The 24,675-nt window shown below is 38.6% G+C and overlaps 1 protein-coding gene across 7 annotated transcripts in view; it reads right to left on the bottom strand.

Annotated features, from left to right (window-relative positions):
* Window positions 1–24,675, bottom strand: part of ARHGEF9 (Cdc42 guanine nucleotide exchange factor 9) — a 480,567-nt gene that overhangs the window by 105,552 nt on the left and 350,340 nt on the right. For all 7 annotated transcript variants that reach the window (XM_056130045.1, XM_056130050.1, XM_056130046.1 and 4 more), the window contains one exon: window positions 17,086–17,329. In XM_056130045.1, the coding sequence (XP_055986020.1) occupies window positions 17,086–17,329 (244 nt within the window). The remainder of the gene's footprint in view (window positions 1–17,085; window positions 17,330–24,675) is intronic.

Raw genomic sequence — 24,675 nt, 5'->3', positions numbered from 1 at the left:
ATATGGTGAACAAAATACGAAGACAATCTACAGAATAGAAAAGGATATTCATCCAATACCCATCCAAGAAAGGGTTGATATCAAGGATATACAAAGCACTGGGTGAACTCTACAAGAAGAAAACATCTAACCCCATCAAAAATGTGGTGATGAAATGAACAGAAAGTTTCCCAAAAAAGAAATCCGAATGGCTAAAAGGAACAATAGAACATGCTCTACATCACTAATCATCAGGGAGATGCAGATCAAAACAACAATGAGATATCATCCCACACCACTGAGACTGGCCCACATCCAAAAGAACAAAAGCAACCGGTGTTGGTGCAGATGTGGTAAAAAAGGGACTCAGGTGGGAATGTCGACTGGTTCAGCCCTTTCTGAAAACTGTATGGACGATTCTCAAAAAATTAGAAACTGAGCTCCCATTTGACCCAGAAATACCACTCCAGTCCTGTTAAGCTTTTCCAAGAAACTGAAGAAAAGATACACTTCCTAACAGTTTGTATGAGGCAAATATCACCCTTATATTAAAAGCAGACAGATATCACAAAATAAAGAGAAATACTGGCCAATATCCCTGATGAATATAGACAAAAAGATCCTCAATAAAATGAAAAAATAGAATCCATCGAACCATTAAAAAATCATACAAGGATGCAAGTATGGTCCAACAGTAGCAAATCAATAAGCATAATACAACATATCAGTAAAAGGAAAGATGAAAACCATATGATAATATCAATAGATGCAGAGAAGCCATTTGACAAGATCCAGCACCAATTTGTGAAAAAAACTCAGTAAAATGGCAGTCAAAGTAACTTTTCTCAATATAGTTAAAAGCTATCTACAGCAAGCATTATTCTCAACAGGGAAAAAGTAAGAACCTTGCCTCTAAGACAAGGAACAAACAAGTTTGCCCACTCTCACCACTTCTATTCAATATAGTACTGCAATTACTTGACATAGTAGTTAGGAAAGAAAAAGATATGAAGGGCATCTAGATAGGAAAGGGAGAATTCAAGCTAACACTGTTTCCAGATGACATCTTTCTATACTTAGAAAATCCCAGAGACACTACAGAAAAGTTCCTAGAAACAATAGGTTTGTATAATAAAGTGGCAGGTTACAAAATCAATACCCAAAATTCCATGCCTTTCCTATATACAATTAATGAAAGACAAGAAAGATATATTAAAAAAACAATCCATTTACAATAGTGCTCAGAAAATCAAGTACTTTGGAATCAGATTAACTAAAGAGGTGAAGGACCTATAAAGAACTAGAAAATGCTATTTCAAGAAATAAAATCGGACACCAAGAAATTGAGACACATTCCCTGCTCATGTATCAAGAGGATTAGCATTGTCAAAATGACAATACACCTCAAAGCATCATACATATTCAATGCAGTCCCTATAAGGATACTCATGACATTTTTGAAAGAAATAGAGAAAACACTCCTGAAATTCATATGGAACAATAACCCACCACTAATAGCTAAAGCAATCCTTGGTGAAAAGAATATGGGTGGCATCACCAATTTCACACTGTACTACAAAGCAATAGTAATTAAAATTGCTGGTATTGGAACAGAAACAGACCCACAGACCAATGGATCAGAGTTGAATATTCTAACACAGCCATTCAAGAATATGATCACTTAATCTTTGACAAAGGAGTAATAAATGTGAAGTGGAACAAGAAAACCTGTTCAACAAGTGGTGCTGGGAAAACTGGACAGCTACACGCAAAATATAAACTCAGACCTCTGCCTAACACCAAACAAAAAAATTGAGATTCAAGTGGATTAAAGAACTCAATATCAGAATTGAATCCATAAGTACATGGAGGTAAAGATAGGCAGAACCCTCCACAATATCAAAGCTGATGACATCTTCAAGGTTTAAATGCCACTGACGAAGAAAGTGGAAACAATTATGAACAAGTGGGACAACATTAAACTATGATGTTTCTGCACTTCAAAAGAAACTATAGACAAAATATAGAACTATCCCACAAAAGGGCAAAAATTATTTACCCAGTATTCATCAGTTAGGGGCTTAATATCTAGGATATACAAGACAGAAGTAGAATTGTACAAGAAAAAAATCCTTCAACCCCATCAAAATATAGGGAGAAGAAATGAACAGAAGATTCCTCAAAAAAAAAATACAAATGGCCAAAAAGCACATGAAAAAAATTCTCCACATCTCTAGCCATCAGGGAGATGCAAACCAAAACAACAATGAGATATTATATTACACCACAGAGACTGGCACACATTAAAAATAAACAGTGCTGGCTTGGATGTAGGGAAAAAGGGACTCTCCTTCATTGTTTATTGGAATGCCGACTGGTCCAGCCTTTTTGGAAAACAGTATAGACATTCCTCCGAAAACCAGAAATTGAGCTCCCATATGAGCCAGCGATAACACTTCTGGGAATATATCCCAGGGTGCAAAAAAGCACAATATAAATGATTATTGCACCATTATTCACAATACCCAGAATCTGGGGGTGGGGGTGGGGGTGGGAAGCGATTGCCAGAGAGCAGTTGACTGGTTAAAGAAACTTTGGTATATCTACACAATGGAATACTATGCAACTGTTAGGAAAGATGAAGCCATGAAACTTGCTTTTAAGTGTATGGACATGGAGAGTATCTTGATAAGTTAAATGAGTCAGAAAGAGAGGGGCAGGGGCTGGAGCAATAGCACAGTGGGTAGGGCATTTTCATTGCACGCGGCCAACCCAGGTTCGATTCCTAGCATCCCATATGGCCCCCTGAACACCGCCAGGAGTAATTTCTGAATGCAGAGCCAGGAGTAAACCCTGTGCATCGCCAGGTGTGACCCAAAAAGAAAAAAAAAGAGAGGGGCAGTCATATAGTGACTTCACTCATTTGTGGAATATAAAGTAATGTGAGACTAACACTTAAAAACAGTAGAGATAAGGGCCAGGGGGTTTGCTCCACGGTTTGAAAGATGTGTTAGGGAAAGGGCAGTTGGAATGGAGAATGGACTAACTAGATGATGGTTGGAGGGATTGCTCAGGATCGGAGATACTTGCTAAAAGTATACTAAGGACCAAACATGTTGCCCCCTTAATAGTATCTACACTGCAAACCATAATGCCCAAAAATAGAGAGAGAAGAAAGAAATTACCAAAGAAGCAGGAGGTTGGATAGGGTGGGGGTGGCTGGAGGGATACTGGGAACATTGGTGATACTACTAAGAGGGCAACATGTTTAGTGACTGAAAATGTGCTCTGGTGGAGGGATGGGTTCTCGATCATAGTATGACTGAAAATTGATCGTAAAAGTTTGTATCTCATGGTGAGTTAATAAAGAATAAATAAAAGGTTGACAGGAGGGATATTGATAAAATCTAAAACCCTGCAGTTACATTCTCCATGAGTAATGTTTGAGAAGTTTCTAACACTAATCCAGCAACCTTATTCCTATCCCTGAGAAAATTTGTGAATACACAGATCACCTGTGCGTAGAAGTGGTCAAACAAGTATATTCTAGTTGGATTCATTCAAAAGATCCATCCGTATATAATCCAGATGAAACTTGGTTTACTGATGGAAGTAATATAGTGCATGAAGGGACTAAATAAGCTGTGCATAATGTTGTGAGGACAACTGAAGATAAAGTCATGCCAGGGGAGCGTATGTGTAAAAACTTGTTCTCATTAGAGCATTCAAATTGTTTGAAGAACAGAACAAATATCTATACTGATTCTAAATATGCTTTTTTAAATACTATAAGTCCATGCCATAGCTCGGAAAAAAGTTCCTAATTCTTGTTCAATTATATGATTTATTCCAATACAGAGAACAGGCTAGAAATCTCTGAAGTTTGCACTCTATTGTTCTGTTGTCTGCTACTATATTATTTATCTCTTTAAATCCCATTTCAATTCCATGTTCTTTAAGGTTTTACCTCTTTTATTGTTTTTATTTTTTGAGTTGACTGATTTAATCTTCTAGGGTTCCCTTTATTTCCCCTACTATTGCTCTGCCATCCTTCATCAAAAAACCTTGGTATTTTAAAAGGACCTCAACACCTCTTCCTTTCAAATATTATTAGTCCTTCTCTTCTTCATTGGAGATCATTCGGTATTTGGGTATTTCTTTTCTTCGCTAGTTTATTTTGCTAAACATGATACTATACAGACTTAAGCATATTGAGGTGAGCTGCATAATTTCCCCTTTTCCGACAGCTGCATGGTATTTCATTAAAGAGGATCTCTGTTTCTTTAATATTTTGAAGAGCTTAAGGACTATGAGCACTAACTCTTTAGAGTTTTGGTTGAATTTACCAGTTCAGACCTATTTTGTTTGGGGAGATTTTTACTTAATATTTTATTTCCTTTTCCCATGGTTTGTCTGCTAAAATTTTTATTTTATTTATTTTTTTGCTAAACTTTTTATTTTCTTTTTAATTCTGCCTTGGAATTACAGAGAATTCTAAGTACTCATCCATTTACTTTACATTCTCCAGATTAGATAAAGCAGTTCACAATAACCTTTTATGACAATTTGTATATCGCAGGAAACTTATAATTCCTCTGCTTTCATCTCTGATCCATTTTATTTGTTTTTTCCTCTTCTATCTTCAGTACTTTAACTATGACCATTTTTTATTTTATTAAATTATCACATCCTAGTTTTATTGATCCTTTCTGTTGTTTTCTTGATTTCGGTGTCAATGATATTTGTTCTCTAGTTTTTATTTCCTTCTTTCTATTGACATTTATTATTTTAATAGTTTCTCAAGCTGTGAGGTTTGCCATTAATTTGAAATTTTACTTTATTTGTAATGTGTTTGCATTTTTATAAACTTCTGCATTAGTATTGGTTTTGATGTGTCCTGTAAGGTCTAATAATTTGTTTATATTCTCATTACTTTCAAGAAATCTTTTAACTTATATTTTTATTTCTTTTCTCTTTGATCCAACAGTTATTTAAGAATATGCTGTTTAATTTCCTAATGTTGGAGCTATTCTCAACTTTATTTTTATGATACTTGGCTATGTATCTGAACATGTACTTTATATAATTTCTATTTTTGTTACTTTGTGAATATCTAAATTGTGTCAGAGTATATGATTCCTCCTAGAAAATCTTCCATATGCACTATAGAATAATATGTATTAAGATTTTGGGAGAGGTTATAGATAGTACTGAATGTGTCTATTAGACCCAATTCTTCTAATTTCTCATTTTAATTTCTCAAAAAGAATTTCTTGCTTTTTTACTGATATTTAGTCTGGATGATATGTTCAATTAAGAGAGTATGATATTTTCCCCCCATTACTATTGTGTTCCTATCAATGTAACTTCTTACAGCTATTAATTACTTTATGAATTTTGCTGCCCATTCATTTGGTGATTATATGTTGATAAGAGTTAAATTGTCTTCTTGACCTGTTCCCCCTGGCAGCTTGGTGGCTTCCATCCTCTAGAGGCCACTGAACAGTCAGGTTTGGGCCCGCAGAGACTAGACACGCACGGCCTCACGGGATGGGGGTGGAGCCTGCCCTTTCCTCCCCACCCCAATGAGACCCTGAGTCGCTGCCCACGAACCACCTCTCTGGCTCCTGATCAAGCTACTTAATGGCCATGATCACAGAGACTCAGAAACAAATCTGAAACCCAGTGGCTTTTGGCAGAAATGCGTCCAGACCCCGCAGTAAGTTACTGTGTTGGGCCACCCCAGGGAGGAAAGGGTGCTATCCCTCCACCTGCTCCCCCTTGGCAGCTCAGTGGCCATCATCCTCCAGAAGACATTGGACAGTCAGGAATTAGCCTGCAGTGATGAGACACGCGGGGCCTCGTGGGATGGGGGTGGAGCTGGTCCTTTAGTCCCCGCCCCAATGAGATCCCGAGTCGCCACCCACAAATAGCCTCTCTGGTTCCTGATCAAGCTGCATAACCGCCATGATTCAAGAGATTCAGGAACAAATCTTGGAACCCAGCAGGTTTTGGCAGAAATCCCTTCAGATTTAATTGTTAAAATTTTGGAATTCCAAAATTGCGCAGCCACTATTGTGGCCAAGTGACATCATATGTTATTCATAACCAGCAATAGAAAACAAACTGTCTACTGTTGCCTTTTCGGCAGATCTGAGTTTTGGGGTAAAATCCCAAATAATAATGATATGTCTGGTGTTGAAATATTGAATGTAATCAAAGTAGAGAGAGAGAGTAACGTGGAAATAATCTGCCCCACAAGTAGGGAGAGGGTGTGGGATGGGGGGTATACTGGGGTTTTTGGTGGTGGAAAATGGGCACTGGTGAAGGGATGAGTGTTTCATTGTATGACTGAGACTTAAACCTTAAAGCTTTGTAACTGCTTTCATGGTAATTCAATAAATAAAATTATAAAAAAGGCAAAAAATGTAAGGTGGAGTTCATGTCCACTTCAATCAGCCTAATCAGTGGCTGAATAAATACCAATATTCATACATAAAAAAGAGTTAAATTGTCTTAAATATCAATCCCTTAACTGATATGTATCTTGCATCTTTATATTTTATTATAATCTTTAGCTTTAATGCTATTTGATCTAGTACAAGCATAATCAACCCTGCACATTTTAGCCAAATATTAGCCTGTACGATTATTTCCCATCCTTTACCCATGAGCTTGTTATTACTGTAAGAATTTCTTGTAAGCAACAGAAGATTGTATGTTGATTCCCACTCTATCCAACCAATCTGTGTTGTTTTATGGAAGAGTCAATTCATCATCAGACAGAACAATTATTGAAATGAGAAGTAACATTAATCTATGAGAACTTTGGCTGATTATGCAGTATGCTTTTTGATTTTTGTGTAAGTCTATTTATATTCCCCACTATAACTGGCTTATATGCTATAAATGTCCTCATCTGATATTTCTTTGAGAATGTTTTTATACCTCCTTCAACTCTGGGTGACAATCAACCTGATTAGAAGGATTCTTGGTTGGAATTTGTTTTCATTCAATGCTTTATCTATGCCATTACACTGTCTTTTTGTTTATACAATTTCATTAGAAAAATAGACTGTTTGTGGCCAGAACAATGATACAGACAGTATGATATTTGTATTGCACATAGCCAACCCAGAGTATATAGTCCCCAGAGCACTACCAGTAGTAATTCCTGAGTGCAGATCAAGGAGTAAACTAAATCAATAGATAAATATATCTTTAGGAAAAAGAACTTCAAAGTGTACTACAAAGCAGTAGTAATTAAAAACAGCATGGTATTTAACTAGAAACAGAATGACAGACCACTGGGATAGAGTTGAATACTCTGTCACAGACTCTCAGATATAAGTTCACTTAATCTTTGATAAAGGAGAAAGAAATGTGAAGTGGAACAAGGAAAACCTCTTCAACAAGTTGTGCTGGGAAAACTGGAAAGTTACATGAAAAAAAAAATGAACTCTGATCTCCATCTAATGCCAGGAACAAAAGTCATATCAAGTGGAATAAAGACCTCAATATCAGACACAAATCCTTAAGGTAAATGGAGGAAAATATAGGCAGAACCCTCTATGATATTGACGCAAAAACATCTTTAAGGATGAAACACCACTGACCAAGAAAGTGGAAACAAACATAAACAAATGGGACCACATTAAAAATACATTAAGCTTCTGCCCCTCAAAAAACACAGTGAATGAAGTTCAGAGAGAACCCAAGTAATGGGAAAGAATATTTACCCAATGCACGTATGATAAGTGGTTAGTATCCAAAATATACATGACACTAGTGGAATTGTTCAAGATAAAATCTTCCAACCCCCATCAAAAAATGAAGAGACGAAAAGAACAGAAACTTCCTCAGAAAAGAAATACAAATGGTCAAAAGTTATATGAAAAACTGCTCAATATTGCTAATCATCTGGAAGATGCAAATCAAAACAACAATGAGATATCATGTCACATCACAGAGACTGGCACACATCAAAAGTAACAAGAACAACCAGTGTTGATATGGATGTGGGGAGAAAGGAAGTCTCTTTCATTGTTGGTGAGAATGTCAACTGGTATAGTCTTTTTAGAAAACAATTTGGACTTTTCTTGAAAAACTAGAAATTGAGCTTTCATATAGCACAGCGGGTAGGGCGTTCGCCTTACAAGCGGCCAACATGGCCGACCCGAGTTCGATTCCTCCGCCCCTCTCGGAGAGCCCGGCAAGCTACCGAGAGTATTCGATATGCCAGACACAGTAACAACAAAATCTCCAATGGAGACGTTACTGGGCCCGCTCGAACAAATCGACGATCAACGGGAGGGAAAAAAAAAATAACCCCACAATACCACTTCTGGGATTATAACCCGAGGGTGCAGAAAAGCATAGTAGAAATGACATCTGCACCTGTATGTTCATTGAAGCACTATTAACAATAGCCAGAATCTGTAAGCAGCCCGAGTGCCCAAGAACAGACAACTGGTTAAGGAAACTTTGGTACATCTCCACAATGGAATACTATGTAGCTGTTAGCAAAGATGAAGTCATAAGAGAAGGACAGACATAGAATGACTGCCCTCATTTGTGGAATATAAAATAACATAATATGAAACACCCCAGGACAGTAGACACAAGGGCCAGGAATATTGCTCCATGGATGGATGCCTGCCTCATGAGCTGGGGGATAAGAAACAGAGAAGGGATAACTAAGTGAATGATGGTTGGAGGGATCTTTCAGGATGGGAAATGTGTCGTGAAAGTAGATAAAGGACCAAACATTCTAACCTCTCTGTATCTATATTGCAAATCATAATGCCCAAAGGTTGAGAGAAAGTTTGGGGAAAATTGTCTTCCACAGAGATAGGGGGAGGGTTGGGATCTGGGGAAGGATAATGGGGACATTGGTGTTAGAAAATGTGCACTGGTGTATGGATGGATGTTTGCTCACTGTATATCTGATACTCAAACATGAAAGCTTTGTAACTGTACCTCACCGTGATTCAATAAAAAAGAAGTTATATGGATGACGCCGAAAAGCAAATAGATATACTTGAAGATACTATAAACAAGTGCACCAAGAAAGAACGTGAATTATAAAAGAAATCAAGAAAAAAGAATATGTTTTCTTTGGGTCATATCTAGCAACTATCAGTAATTATTCCTGGCTCTGCACTGTTTATTCCTGACCGACTCAGATGATCACATGAGTTACCACAGAGTGAACCCAGGTCTTCCATGTGCAAGGCAAGCACTTTGACCACTGTACTATAATTCCAGCTCTGATGAGGAAAATTACTGACGATGCTAAGAGGAAAAACTTTAGAATAAAAGTAATCATAGAAGAAGAAACAGGAAAGAGAGAAGAAAAGATGATGGAATAGATTGTTGGGGAGAACTTTTTTAATCTTAATACTAAAATGGGAGCACAGATGCAAGACACTCAAAGAATACCAAACAGTGAACCCAAACAGAACTACACCAAAATAATTTTAAATTAAAATAGCAAGAACCACAGAAAGAGATAGAAACAAAATCTCAGATACATGGGAGAGAACCACAGAAAGAGATAGAAACAAAATCTCAGATACATGGGAGAGCACATCAGATTCTCTAGATAAAAGAATGGTACAAAATATACCAAGTACTTAATATAAAGAATTAAGACTCCTTTACCCAGCAATATTATCACTTTTAATTGATGAAAGGATAAAAACATACCCAAACAAACATAATTTGAGGACCTATTTGGAATCTAACCCAGTCCTGTCAAGGGCATTAAAAGTCAACACATAAAATGGTAATAATGCATAGGAGAAGAAACTAAATGCCATATATAAACATGACAACCTCAGTAAAAACGATTTCCCTAAATGTCAACAGAGTGAATCTGCTCTATAAAATGACACAAAGTAACAGGACAGATCAGGAAACAAAGCCTAACTTTTTGTTTCTTAAAGGAGACATACCTGAGTTCCCATGATAAACACATGCTCAGAATAAATGGCTGGAAGTCAATTTTACAGAAGAATGACTGAAAGAAATAAGCAGGGACAGTGGATTCAGACAAAATAGGGTTCACGTCCTTCACGCCCGACCGAGGTCACCAGCTGCCCCCCACGAGCAGCTCTCTGGCACGGCCACGGCCCCGGAGGCACAAGGACTTAGCACAGAGAACCAGCCGCTTGGAGCAGAAAAGCAAATGGACTATGTGTTAAACTGTGCCACCAAGCCTGCCCGGAGGAGAAAGGGTGTTGTCCCGCTCGCCTGCTCCTCTCTGGCGGCCTCACGGGAGCCTTGTGGACAGCAGGTTTGAGCCGGGGGCGGGGGGCAGCGGGGGCCTCATGGGAAGGGGGGCGTTTTGGGCCGTCCTTCACGCCCGACCGAGGTCACCAGCTGCCCCCCCACGAGCGGCTCTCTGGCACGGCCACGACTCCAGAGCACAGAAACCAATCTCTTAACTATCTAACTTTTAATAGAAATACTTCCAGGGTTAATAAGTGAAACAGCAGAAATCCAAAACCGCGCGGCCGCGATAGCCATCATTTTATTCTTAAACCAAGCTGTAGAAAGCAAATCATTTCACAACACTGTTTCAGCATATCTGATTGGGGAGGGGGTCGTAAACTCTAAACAATAATTGTGTATCTTCTATCGAAACAATGTATCTAGTCAAAGTAGATAGAGTATTAACTAGAACTCATCTGCCTCACAGGAATTGGGAGGGGTGGGAGGTGGGGTTCTATTGGGGTTCACAGTTAAAAATAAGTATTGGTAAAGGGAAATGTGTTTGATACTTACATGACTGAGACCTAAACCCGAAAGCTCTGTAACTTTTCCCACAGTGATTCAATAAAGAAATAAACTATAAAAAAATAGGGTTCAAACTAATAAAAGATAGGAAAGAGCATTACATAAAGTGATGACTATATAATAAGGACTTAAGTCTCATCAACATATATGCACCAAATGAAGGAGCAGCAAAGTTTATAAAAGCAACTGCTAAGATATCTGAGGAAATATGTTATTGGCATCACAACTGTGGTGGGAGACCTCAACATACCACTTCCGTCACTGGAAAAATCAACATGCCAAACATTAATAAAGAAGCAAGAGTCCTACATGAGGAACTGAAAAACTGGGTTTAATAGACATGTACAGGACCTGCCTTTCACCAGAAAAGTTAACACATCTTTGTCTCCAAAGCACATGGTGCATTCTCCAGGTAGAGCAGATGCTGTGGCCAACTCAAACATCCATAAAATCACAAAAATAGAAATAATACCAAGCATATTCTCATACAACAGAAGATATCAATCATAAAGTGAAAGCAACAAAAATACCTGGAAACTAAACACATACTTCTAAGTAACATTTGGATCAAAGAGAAATACAAAAATAAATCAAAAGATTCCTTCAATCAAATGAGAATGATAATAACAACTAGTAGAATCTATGGGACCCATCAAAAGAAGTACACAGGGGGAATTTTTTTTCACTTTTTGGGTCACACCCAGCGATGCTCAGGGATTACTCCTGGCTCTGCACTCAGGAATTACTCCTGATGGTGCTTGGGGGACCATATGGGATGCCAGGGATCAAACCTGGGTCGGCTGCGTGCAAGTCAAACACCATGCCCACTGTACTATCAACTCCGGTCCCCATAGGGGTAAATTTATACCTACTGAAGCATACATCATGAAGGAAGAAAATGCTCAAACAAACAAGCTAACATGTTAGCTAGAGAAACTATTAGAACAAATGAATTCCAAGGAAAATATAAGGCAGGAGATGATATAATTAGAGAAGAAAGCAACTCTATAGAAAACAAGAAAACAAAACAAAGTTTCAACAAAACTAGGAGTTTGTATTTTGAAAGAGAAAACAATACTGAAAAAAACTGATCTAGACTCATTAAGAAAATGAGAGAAAAATTTCAAATAAATAAGATCAGACATGATGCAGGGTAAATCACAACATATTCTTCAGAAATACTACAAAAATCATAAGTGGTTACTATTAACAACTTTATGCTACCAAGCTCAAGAAACAAAAGAAATAGATACATTCTTAGAATTATACCAACTCCTAAGGTAGAAAACAGAAAACCTGAATTAATCAATCTCGAGTAAAGAAATTGAAGCAGAAATTAAAAATCTCCCCACCTCAAAAGCCAGGTCTGGAAGGATTCACTAGAAGACCTAGTGCTTTTACCTTTCAAGTTTATCCAAAATATTGAGGAAACAGAAATCCTCCCTAACAGCTTCTATGAAACCAATATCATACTGAACCTAACAAAGACAGAGACACCATTAAAACAGAAAATTAGAAGGTAAAATTCCATATGTACATCTGTGCAAAGATCCTCAACTAAATCCTAGAAAACCAAATCGGGTGGTTCACTCAATATACACAAATCAATTAAAATAACACACAATATCAACAAACAGATAAAACCACATAGGTCAAATCAATTGACGAGGAAAAGTTTTTCTACAAGATCCAACACCTATTAGTTATTTAAAAACCCCTAAAATAGAGGAACAGAAGGAACATTGCTCAAGATAGTAATGACCATATCCAACATATCCACAGCCAATATTATAGGAAAAAACTGAGAATCTTTCCCCTGAAATTAGGCATAAGACAAAGATATCCACTGTCACCATTCTTATTCAACATAGTTTGGATGTCTCTGCCACAACAACCAGACAAAAGAAAGATATCAAAGGTATCCAAATTTGAAATGAAGAGGTACAATTATCACTCTTTGAAGATATACTATATATTGAAAATTCTAAAGACTCCACACAAACAATTTCATAGAAACAATAAACATAGTAAGGTATCAGGTTAAAAAGTTAACACACAAAAATCAGTGGCATTCCTGTAGAAAATAATGAACCATAAGAACAGAATTTAAAAAAGACTTTTTCATTCAAAATCACTGTATCGATGTATCACTATCATCCTTTTGTTTGTCAATTTACTCGAGCGGGCGCCAGAAATGTCTCTATTTGTCCTAGCCCTGAGATTTTAGCAGCCTTTCCTTACTCGTCTTTCCCAACGATTGGAGGCTCCTTCAGGTTCAGGGGAATGAGACCCATTATAGTTACTGGTTTAGGCATATCTAATATGACACGGGTAGCTTTCCAGGCTTTGCCCGTGCAAGCGGGATATTCTTCATTAAAGATATTGCTCCCTAACACCTGATACTTTTTTATAATTATATATTATAATTATAATTATATATTATTATATATAATTATATAAATATAATACATAGTCATGATACCTGAGAATCAACCTAATAAGGGAATAAGGGACTTATACAGTGAAAACTGTAAATCATTGCTAAGACAAATGGAGATACCAGGCAATGGAAAGATATTCCATGTTCACAGATTGGAAGAACTAACATAGTTGAAATGACCATCTTATGAAAAGTACTGCACAAATTCAATGCAATGCCTCTGAAAATTCCAATAATTTTTTACAGACATGGAACAAACCCTCCTAAAATGTGTATGGAACGATAAAACTCCCTGAATAGCCAAAGCAGTCCGAAGAAAATAAAAGTATATGGGAGGCATTATATTTCCCAACACTGAATTATACTCAAAACTATAGTAATTAAAGCCGAAAAGTACTGGAATAAAGATAAATAGATTAGCAGACCAATTGTTTAGAGTCCTGAGTTATATTCCCATATTTAGGATCAGATAATCTAAAGCAAAGGAGCTAAATATATGAAGTAAACAAAGGAAATATCTTCAATTACTGATGCTGGAAAAACTGGACAGTCACATGTAAAACAATAAAATTAGGACCATATCTCACAACCTACACAAGAGTAGATTAAAGATCTTGAGATTTGACTATAATCCATAAATTCATTGAAGACAACATCAGCAGAACTATTCAGGAAATTGACCCAGAGAAATCTTAAGTGATGACCATTGAGACAAAGACAACAAAAATGAAAACAAAGAATTGCATCAAATTTAAAAGATTTTTGCACAGTGAAAGAAATGAGAACTCTGACAAACAGACACCCAACTAAATGGGATTAAATGTGTGCACAATTCATATAAAGGGTTGAATTCCAAAATCTATAAAGCATTCACAAATCTTTAAAATTAAAATCCAGCAAGCCTATCTGCATATGGTGTGAGATGAAAAGACACTTCTCATAGAAGATATACATATGACCAATGGACAAATGAAAAAGTGCTCGTTGTCACTCAAATCAAATCAACAATAAGGTAAAGGTAAAGGTAAAGGCCCTCCCGTTGATCGTCGATTTGCTCGAGCGGGCCCAGTAACGTCTCCATTGGAGACTTTGTTGTTACTGTGTCTGGCATATCGAGTACTCTCGGTAGCTTGCCGGGCTCTCCGAGAGGGGCGGAGAAATCGAACTCAGGTCAGCCATGTTGGCCGCATGTAAGGCGAACGCCCTACCCGCTGTGCTATCGCTCCATCTCAAATCTGAGAGAATGGCACATACCCAAATGTCTATAAATAGCCAATGTTGATGTAGTTGTGGTGAGAAAGGAACCTCTTTCCACTGTTAGTGGGAAAGTAAACTGGTTTAACATTTATGCAAAGCAATATAGAGATCTATCCAAAATATCAGGAGAGACTCCCATATGATCTATATGCAATACTACATCTTGTCATATGTCCCAAAACACAAAACAACATTAATCCAAAAGGACATATATGCACCTTTCTGTTAATTACCACACTTACTGAAACCAAGATATGAAAACAACATAAATGCCCAACTACAGATGAATGGATTATGAAATTTTGGTATATGTACACAATAGAATGCTATGGAGCTGTAAAAAGATTGGAATCATGCATCATGGATGGAATTAGAGGATACATGCTGATTGAAGTTAGAAGGAAATGGAAAGATGCAGAATTATGTCTCTCATAAGTGGAATTTAAAGATTCATAACAAGTTAGCAACAAAGGTCTCAAAGCAACATAATGGGAGGACTCATCCACACAATTGAGATGTGGGTGGTATGTTGGGAAGTTTTAGGGTCCTTGTGATAGGGAAGAAGTACACTGGTGATAGGTATGTTACTGGAATTATGTGCATAATAAACCTTTATTAATATAATTGTAAATCACATTAACTCAAAGTTTAAATTAAAAAAAGAAAACTAAACATGCATATATCTGGTATACATCAATACATATCCTATAATCCAAAAATAGCACCCCTGTGTGTTATCTGAGTAATATAAAACAATAATTTAAATTAGTATATGCATCCTTTGTTCATGGCAGCATTCTTTAAAATATCTAGGACATAGAAACAACCTAAATTTCTACTTATAGTTGACTGGATAAATAATATGTAACATACAGGCATAAGTAATTTTTGGAATAATATCTAACTATTTTTTAAAAACACGCTTTTGGGGCAGGAGATATTTTATGGTTGTTGAGCTTGTCTTACATGTGGACAGCTCTAGTACAATCTCTAGTATGACTATGCTCCTCTAGCACAACCTGGGCATAGATTTAGGAAGTCTTCCTGAATACCAACAAGTTTGTCAGCAAATTAACAACAAAATACAAACTTTTGAGCAGGAGTGAAAGTACAGCAAGTAGGGCACTTGCCTTGCATGCAACTGACCCAAATTTGAACCCTGGAAACACATATACTCCCCAGAAGTAATCCCTGAGTGCAGACCAGGAGTAAGCCTTGAAAAACACTGGTTGTAGCCCCAAAACATATAAACAACAACAAAACTCCCACCTTATGCTACAACATGATTGAACTCTGAGGTGATTATGCTAATTAAAGTAAGTCAGAATATGAGAGATAGTTACTACATGGTTCTCTCATGTGAAATATAAACAAGCAAAAACTGAACAAACTAATAATAACAAAAATAACTATATGACTCTGTGAAAATTAGGGTGATCAAAGAGCAGGGAAGTGAGAGGGTAAGAGGAAAAGGTAGCTATAACTTAATCAATTCATTTACTTAGGAATATGTCATAAACATGGCATATATCTAAGAACAGAGCTCTGAGTTTATTGAGATTACAAAAAGACATACTGTTTTAGTGACTTTGAACTTTGCTATATGTTTTGAAAATAAAGTATAATAGTTTTTTTTTCAATATCATCTTCCGTCCCTCTCGGAGAGCCCAGCAAGTTATCGAGAGTATCCCGCCCACTCGGCAGAGCCTGCAAGCTACCCGTGGCGTATTTGATATGGCAAAAACAATAACAACAAGTCTCACTTTGTGTTCCTGGAGCGAGCAGATGCCATTGGGCTACACTAACACACGACAGGGAGGTATGGAGATATTACTGTTGCCTGCTGGAGTAAATTCATAAACAATAGGTCTTCACTCCTACAGTGCTACTCTTATCTTGCTACAGATAATAGGGGCTGCAAACAACGCTTATTTAATAATAACTAATGCAAATTAATATTTTCTATAAAAAAGGGGCTGGAGCAATAGCACAGTGGTAGGGTGTTTGCCTTGCATGTGGCCAGAGCAGCCGAGCTGAGTTCGATTCCTCCGCCGTCTCAGAGAGCCCAGCAAGTTACTGAGAGTATCTTGCCTCATGGCAAAGCCTGGCAAGCTACCCAACGTATTCAATATGCCAAACACAGTAACAACTGCCACAATGGAGACATTTCTGGGCCCACTCAAGAAAATCTATTAACAACAGGAGTGCAGTGTGACTGTGCTACAGTGCTAACAAAAAAAACCTAAAACTAGGGACCTATCATGGTCACGGTCCTCCCGTTGTTCATCGATTTGCTCGAGCGGGCCCAGTAACATCTCCATCGTGAGACTTGTTGTTACTGTGTTTGGCATATCAAGTACATCACAGGTAGCTTGCCAGGCTCTTCGAGAGGGGCGGAGGAATCAAACTCGGGTCGGCCACGTTGGCCGCTTGTAAGGCAAACTCCCTACCGCTGTGCTATCGCTCCAGCCCAGGGACCTATAAAAACCTGAAAATAAGGAACAAGGAAAGTGACAGTTTATTTTGCAACACAAATATTCACTCTGCCTCTACAAAATGAAAAATAGTTTAAATCCTCTATGAATTTTGTCTTCTTTATGGTCACTTACCAATTTTTTCATCTTCCTGTACCATTTTCCTTTCTTCTCTGAAAGCTCTGAGCCAGCGTATCTTTTCCTCTAGCTTCTTGGCAAAGAACAAATGCATCTCCTCTGTTTCCTTGTTGTGAAGTTTGAAGGCATTCTTCATGCTGACATTAAAGTCATCATCTCTACCATCTTCAATATCAATTACTTCATATTTATCCATATCAATACGCCCTTTATAGTATAAAATGTCTCTCCGGATCAGGTCCTATGTGGGAAGGAAGAGGTTTTTAATTGTTGGTATATTAGGCATAAGTTCTATGAAAGCTGAGACATGGTCCCAGCAGGAAATAACATTATCAGTGTTTGGAAACACCAATATGGGTTGATTTGGTCTACAATTAGTCAAATTACCTTAGTAGTATAACACAAACTAGCTCATTATGTAAATGCTCTGGAAGAATATCACTGCCTTATATACAGACTGTTCCAGTAGTCAATAATAATTTTTGAGTTTGTTTGCACATAGGAAATTGGAGGAAATAAACACACAAGTACTTATAGCATAAAAGTTTCTTTATCTGAAATATTATATGCCTTTCAGAAGTATGATATGGATTGATTAATTACTGACAATATCAATTATTTCCCTTGTACTAAATTACTTGAAATAATGCTCTTCTCAGCTGCAGGCTACCTGCAAGGGATTATTTTTCTTTGACAACCCGCGTTTGTGATCTTAACTCTTCCAATAACATGCAAAACTGGGTTTTTATGGCATCGCGTGCTGGGGGAAAAGGCAGCTCAGATAGAGAAGGGGGCACTAAGTAAAGGGTGCTAGGAGGTCCTACTCAGGATGGGAGATGCGGGCTGAAAGTAGAATATAGACTGAACATGATGGCCACTTAGTACCTCTGCTGAAAACCACAACACCAAAAAGAGAGAGAGAGAGAGAGCAAAAGGGAATGCCCTACCATAGAGGTGGGGTGTGGTGAACGGGATGGGGTGGGGGTGGTGGGAGGGATGCTGGGGCCATTGGTGGTGGAAAATGGGCACTGGTGGAGAGATGCGTACTTGACCATCGTATGCCTGAAAGGTAAGCATGAAAGTTTGTGAGTCTGTAACTGTACCTCACGGTGATTCACTAATAAAAATTTAAAAACAATAAAAATAAAAAAGAAAAAGTACTAGCTAATAAAAAATGGGCTTTTAAGGTAATGTTGGGGAATTCTGACTTTAATTATCTTCAACGCAACTCTATCAATCTTGAATTCCAGACTTAAAATACTGAATTGCTTTGGACAATTGTTATTTTTCCTTGCATAATGGTTTTGGATATTTGAGTGGTTGTGGATACAGATAGGATATGATGTATTGGATATCCATAGCATAAATTTTATAAGAAAGATGTCAGTGTTAAAGAGTTCACCAATATTACACAAACCTCTTTAGAGAGGTTTCCTTTTATCATGCCAAGAGTACAAGTTCAGTACTGTCAAAAATGAAGGGTGGCTTCCCTGTTATGAGTTTCAGAATTCTCAAAAATACCTTGGGAGACATCTATATATTTAAAAGTGAGTCTGTAGGGGTATGGTGCTGCAAGCAATTCAACCTGTACCTCTGGGGCTAGTGCATCAGCAGTCTGATGGTGCCTTCAGACTTTCAGATACCCCAAAATTGCTGCTGTGCCTACAGCCAGACCCCAACTGACCCAGTTTACCAAGAAATTAAATGGCCAAAAGTTAGGTATGTGGGAGCCACACCCACAAACAACCTCCGGCTTAGCTATATAAGTTCATTATTGGCCTTATTTCAGAGAGCCATAAATATCAAAAGAGACCAAAAGACGCAGTTAGGGCTGGTGGTGAGTAGGTAAGCCGGAACTCGTGACTGAGATGTCCAAGCCCGCTTGAATTGGAACGGAGCCTCCTCACCATAGGTCCCCTGTTTTCCAGTAGCTTGGCAGTCACACCCAAAAACTGCCTCAGGCGTTATGTAATCTTATAAACGGCCAAGACCCAGAGACTATAAACTAAAGCTCCTGGAAGAGAACGACACAGAATTTCCTGGACATTATATTCTCTCCATAAAAAGCAATAATAAAAAATTGTCTAGAATTGCCTTTGTGGCAGGTTTGAGTGGTGGTTTTACTGGTGTCGAAATGTCAAATCTGACCAAAGTAGGGAAAGAGTTTGGGGAAAATTGTCTGCCAAACAGGTAGGGCAAGTGTTGTAACGGGGTCGGGGAGAAATACTTGGGATTTTGGTGGTGGAAAATGTGCACTGGTGACTGGATGGGTGTTTGATGATTGTATGACTGAAGCTCAAATATGAAAGCTTTGTAATTGTATCTCATGATGAATCAATAAAAGGGGGAAATAATAATAATAATAACAAAATAAAATTAACATTATGAATTTAAAAAGTAATGGGGAGTTCATGCCCAATTCAATCAGTTTAATCAATAGCAGTATAAATAAATAGTATGAATAAATAGCAGTACTCCTAAATTATAAAAAAGTGAGTCTTTTTTTAACAGAGTCTGGTCATGATAATCTACCAAAGAAGGACAAAACAAAAACAATAAATAAGTGACATTGCAAGTCTTTAAATCTGCATAACATAAAAATATAGCTATAAGAAGCAAGCTCTGTATCATATAGACATCCTAAGTGAGACAGGGCATCCAGGCATGTATTCTCTTATGTTCTTTATCTCAACCTGAAACTTCTTTTCCTTCTGACTTGGTATACTAAAATTCTTTCTAGATTTCAAAGATTTTACTAGTGACCTGAAGAAGACATATTTAAGATCTCACAACTAATCTATCTAATATTGATAGAATTCTCTCATTGAAGGTTCACCACCTCATAGAGATGTGGGGTGGCAACGGTGCCAACCAGCAAAAAATGAACCAACCGGTGCTGCCCAGAGACACAGGCCGGTGTGTGTTTGTCAGCGTGCAGATCATTACAACATATCACTCGACCAAAAGCTTGCATTCAGTAGACTGGGAGCACCTGTAAGGGCGATTAGAGGTTGCACTAAAAGCCTTCATCCCTCTCAGAGAGCCCGGCAGGCTACCAAGGGTAACCTGCCCGCACAACAGAGCCTGGCAAGCTACGCATGGTGTATTCTATATGCCCAAAACAGTAACAATAATGGGTCTCATTCCCCTGACTCTGAAAGAGCCCCCAATACAGCAGCATTGGGAAAGATGAGCAAGGAGGGGCTGATAAAATCTCAGAGCTGAACTAGGCTGCTAAAACGAAGAAGGATTAAAATGAATGTCTGTACTTTTGGGGCTGGAGTGATAGCACAGCGGGTAGGGCATTTGCCTTGCACACAGCCGACCCGGGTTCGATTCCCAGCATCCCATATGGTCCCCTGAGCACCGCCAGGAGTAACTCCTGAGTGCAAAGCCATGAGTAACCCCGGTGCATCACTGGGTGTTACACAAAAAGCAAAAAATAATGATCTGTACTTTCAACACATGTACACTGGCATTGGAAGCATTGATCAAGGACCTGATAATGAAGAGCAAATCAAGTATGACATCATTAGACTGACCAAGATGAGAAGGCATTGATCACATCACACCAGTTTAGACAATGGGAAAGAACTGTTCCTCGGAACATATGACAGTAGAGGCGTCGGTGGTGTCAGTGTCCTAGTCAACACAAACCTGGCCATGAGCATCATTCATTCGAATGTCTAACAACCCGAACTGGAGGCTTACATTTGAATAGATGTGGTTCACTACTGGCAGTTTCTATCTTCCTCCAGCATCCAACTACCATGAAGAAGAAATTGAGAAGTTCTGCATGGAGCTGGAGAGGTTCTATAAAGGAGACCACACCTCCTACAAGGTCATTTTCCTCTTTCAGTGATTTTAATGCCAAGATAGGACCAAGAAGGTCGCCCGAAGAATTCCATATCAGAACCCATAGCCTAGAATGGAACGAAAAGGGTGAGAGACTGTCTGAGTTCATCATCTCAACCAAGACCATCCATGGTAACTCACAGTTCCAAAAGGTCGAATCTAAATGTGGGGCATGGGAGTCTCACAGTTCCACAACAAAATTGACCAAATCATATTCAATCAACAGTTTTGCCTGACTGATGATGCTGTTGTCCAAAAATTCCAAATGGTATCAGACCATTGTCTCCTTTGTGCAAAATTCTACTTTAGGAGTGGGGAGAAAGGACTGCAAAGTTTAAGAAGAGAATTCTCAGAACGACGACAAACTGGGAGCTCTTTGGCACTATTGCGGCAATATGGGAAGATGCCATCATTGACAACATAGACAAGGAACATGATTGACTGGTTTTGCACCTCCATGACTGTTCAAGGAATGTCAAGGGTGAGAAAGCCACAAACAGACACCTGTCTTCGGAAACTCTCAAATCATTTGCCGATGTGGTTTTGTGCGAGCCTCAGGCAATCACAAGCTAACATCTGAGCTGACAAAGCTATGCTGAGAAGCGATAAAGGAAGACCTCAAAGAGAGAAGAGTAGTAGTGTTGGCCGATGTGGCAGAAACCAGGAAATGTGTTCTCAATGCCCGCCTGTCCTTCGCCAACTATAAGGCCAAGACAACTGCCCTCCGACATCACATCTTCCAGAGGAGCAATGGAGAAGATTATCCGCGACTTCTACTCAGATCTCGTCAATAGCCACGTCCAACTGCTCACGTACTAAATTCCGCAGGACAGATATGTCGTTCCCAACGTTCTCCCTTCGGAAATTCAACACATCATTTTATCACTAAAGAAACAGACAGCAACCGGTAAAGACAAGATCAGACCCAAACACCTGAAGAATTTGCCACCAGTGTTTATCAGTACACTGGCTCGGCTCTTCGCATGCTACCTATCTGAATGAATGCAAAGTTCCATCCCAATGGAAAACCAGCAGGACCATTCTGTTTTACAAGAAGGGAGATATCCATGACATCGGCAACTACTGCCCGATCTGCCTGTTGTTCATTGTCTACAAGTTGTTCACTCATACTGAATAGAATTCCAGAACACTAGATGAAGGACAACCATGTGAGCAAGCTGGGTTCTGAAAAGGATTCAGCATGATCGACCATATCCACACAGTGAACAAGCTCATTGAGGTTTTTGAGAGTTCAAGATGCCACTCTGTTTAATGTTCATCCATTTAAAGAAGGCCTTTGAATCTGTTGAGACTGAAGTGGTCATCGTAGCCCTAGCCAAACAGGGCGTTCAAACTCAGTACATCGGTATACTCCATGAGCTGTATTATGGATTCACCACCAGGATCTCACCATTCTACAAGGAAGTGGTCATCAACTTAAAGAGAGGGTTTTGGCAGGGTGATACCATTTCACCAAAAGTCTTCAGTGCCACCCTCAAGAACTTCATCCAGCAACTGGAATGGAAAGGAATGGAAGTGAAAATAGGCGGTCGACAACTACAGCACCTCTGCTTCGCTGATGGCATCATTCTAAAAACAGCAAACATTAGCCAAGTGGCAAAAATGCTGCCCGACTTCGACTGTGAGTGTGGAAATGTTAGAATGCAGCTGAATCTCATCAAGACAGTGTTCATGAGAAACAAACTAGTTCCTGACGTTCCATTTCCTCTCAACGAACAAATATTTCCGAATGCAGCAGATATGTGTACCTGGGTCAGGAACTCAACATGAGGAACAACTTGGAACCAGAATTGCACAGGAGAAAGAGAGTGAAGAGGAAAGCCTTCAAGAGCACCAAAGAAGTTGTTAAGAGGACAAAGAATCTCCAGATCCGGGCACATCTTTTCTTTTCTTTCTTTTTTTTTCTTTTTTCTTTTTTTGCAATCTGTCACTGTCTGTCACTGTCCTCCCGTTGTTCATCTATTTGCTCGAGCGGGCCCAGTAACGTCTCCATTGTGAGACTTCTTGTTACTGTGTTTGGCATATCTAATACGTCACGAGTAGCTTGCCAGGCTTTGCTGTGTGGGCGAGATACTCTCAGTAGTTTGCCAGGCTCTCTGAGAGGGGCAGAGGAATGGAACTCGGTCGACTATGTTGACCACTTGCAAGGTAAATGCCTTCTACTTATTTCTGACTCAATCTCAAAAGACTATCATTCTCTAGAATCATGTAAATTCTTCTAGATTCTACAATGTAGTTGTAATATTATTAAAACTATACCCTGTAATCTTTTCTATTAGTGAAACACCATGAGGTACAGTTGTAGACTTACAAACTTTTATGCTTGGGTTTCAGGTATACTATGATACAGTACCAAACCCTCCACCAGTGCCCATTCTCCAACACAATGATCCCAATAGCCCTTCCACCCTCCATCTCCTCTCCAACCTGCACTGCCTTTGTGGCAAGGCATTCCCTTTTGCTCTCCATTTCCTTTAGGGTATTGTGGTTTGCAATAGAGGTATTGAGTGACCATAATGTTCAGACTATAGTCTACTTTCAGCATGCATCTCGCAACCCAAACGAATCCTCCAAACATCCTTTACTTGGTGGTACATTCTCTATCTGAGCTGCCTTTTTCCTCAGAATGTGCTTCCAGATTCCAAGCCGTGGAGCCGACCTCATGGTATTTATCTCAACTATTCTTGGGTGTTCCTCTCCCATTGTGTTACTTTATATTCCCCCAGATGAGTGCAGTTTTTCTATGTCTATCCCTCTCTTTCTGGGTAATTTCACTTAGCACGATACTTTAATATGTAGAAACACTTGTATGTAAATTTCATAACTTCATCTTTTCTAACGGCTGCATATCGGGTTTTTTCCAAATTTTGGCTATTGTGAACAGTGCAGCAATAAATATACAAGTGCAGATGTCATTTCTACTGTACTTTTTGCCTCTCCGGGATATATTCCTAGGAGTGATATTGCTGGGTCAAATGGGAGATCAGTTTCTAATTTTTTTAGAATCGTCCATACTGTTTTCCAAAAGGGCTAAACCATCGGTATTACCACCAGCAGTGTTGGAGGGTACCTTTCTCGCCACATTCACACCAACACTGTTTGCTTTTGTACTTTTGGATGTGGGCCAGTCTCTATGGTGTGAGATGATATCTCATTGTTGTTTTGATCTGCATCTCCCTGATGACTAGTGATGTAGAGCATTTCCTCATGTGCTTTTTAGCCATTCAGATTTCTTCTTTGAGAAAGTTTCTGTTCATTTCGTCGTCCAATTTTTTTGATGGGATTGGATGTTTCCTTCTTGTGGAGTTCAACCAGTGCTTTGTATATCCTTGATATCAACCCTTTATCGGATGGGTATTGGTGAATATCCTTTCCCATTCTGTAGACTGTCTTTGTATTTTGGTAACTGTTTCTTTTGAGGTGTAGAAGCTTCTTAGTTTAAGACATTTGCCTATCTCTGTTTTCACTTGCTTGACCAGTGGCATTTCATCTTTGAAGTTACTGTTAGCCTCAATGTTATGTAGGGTTTTGCCAACCTTGTCTTCAGTGTATCATATGGATTCTGGTCTTATGTTGAGGTCTTGAATCCATTTTGATCTTACTTTTGTATATGGTGTTAGGTAGAGATCTGAGCCCATTTTTTTGCATGTAGCTGTCCAGTTTTTCCAGCACAATTTTTCAAGAGGCTTTTCTTGCTCCACTTCACATTTC

The sequence above is a fragment of the Sorex fumeus genome, unplaced genomic scaffold (genome assembly GCF_029834395.1).
Source record: "Sorex fumeus unplaced genomic scaffold, SorFum_2.1 ptg000073l, whole genome shotgun sequence".
Taxonomy (NCBI): Eukaryota; Metazoa; Chordata; class Mammalia; order Eulipotyphla; family Soricidae; genus Sorex; species Sorex fumeus.
The sequence above is the reverse complement of the archived record's forward strand: the minus strand, read 5'-3'. Positions and strand labels throughout refer to the sequence as shown.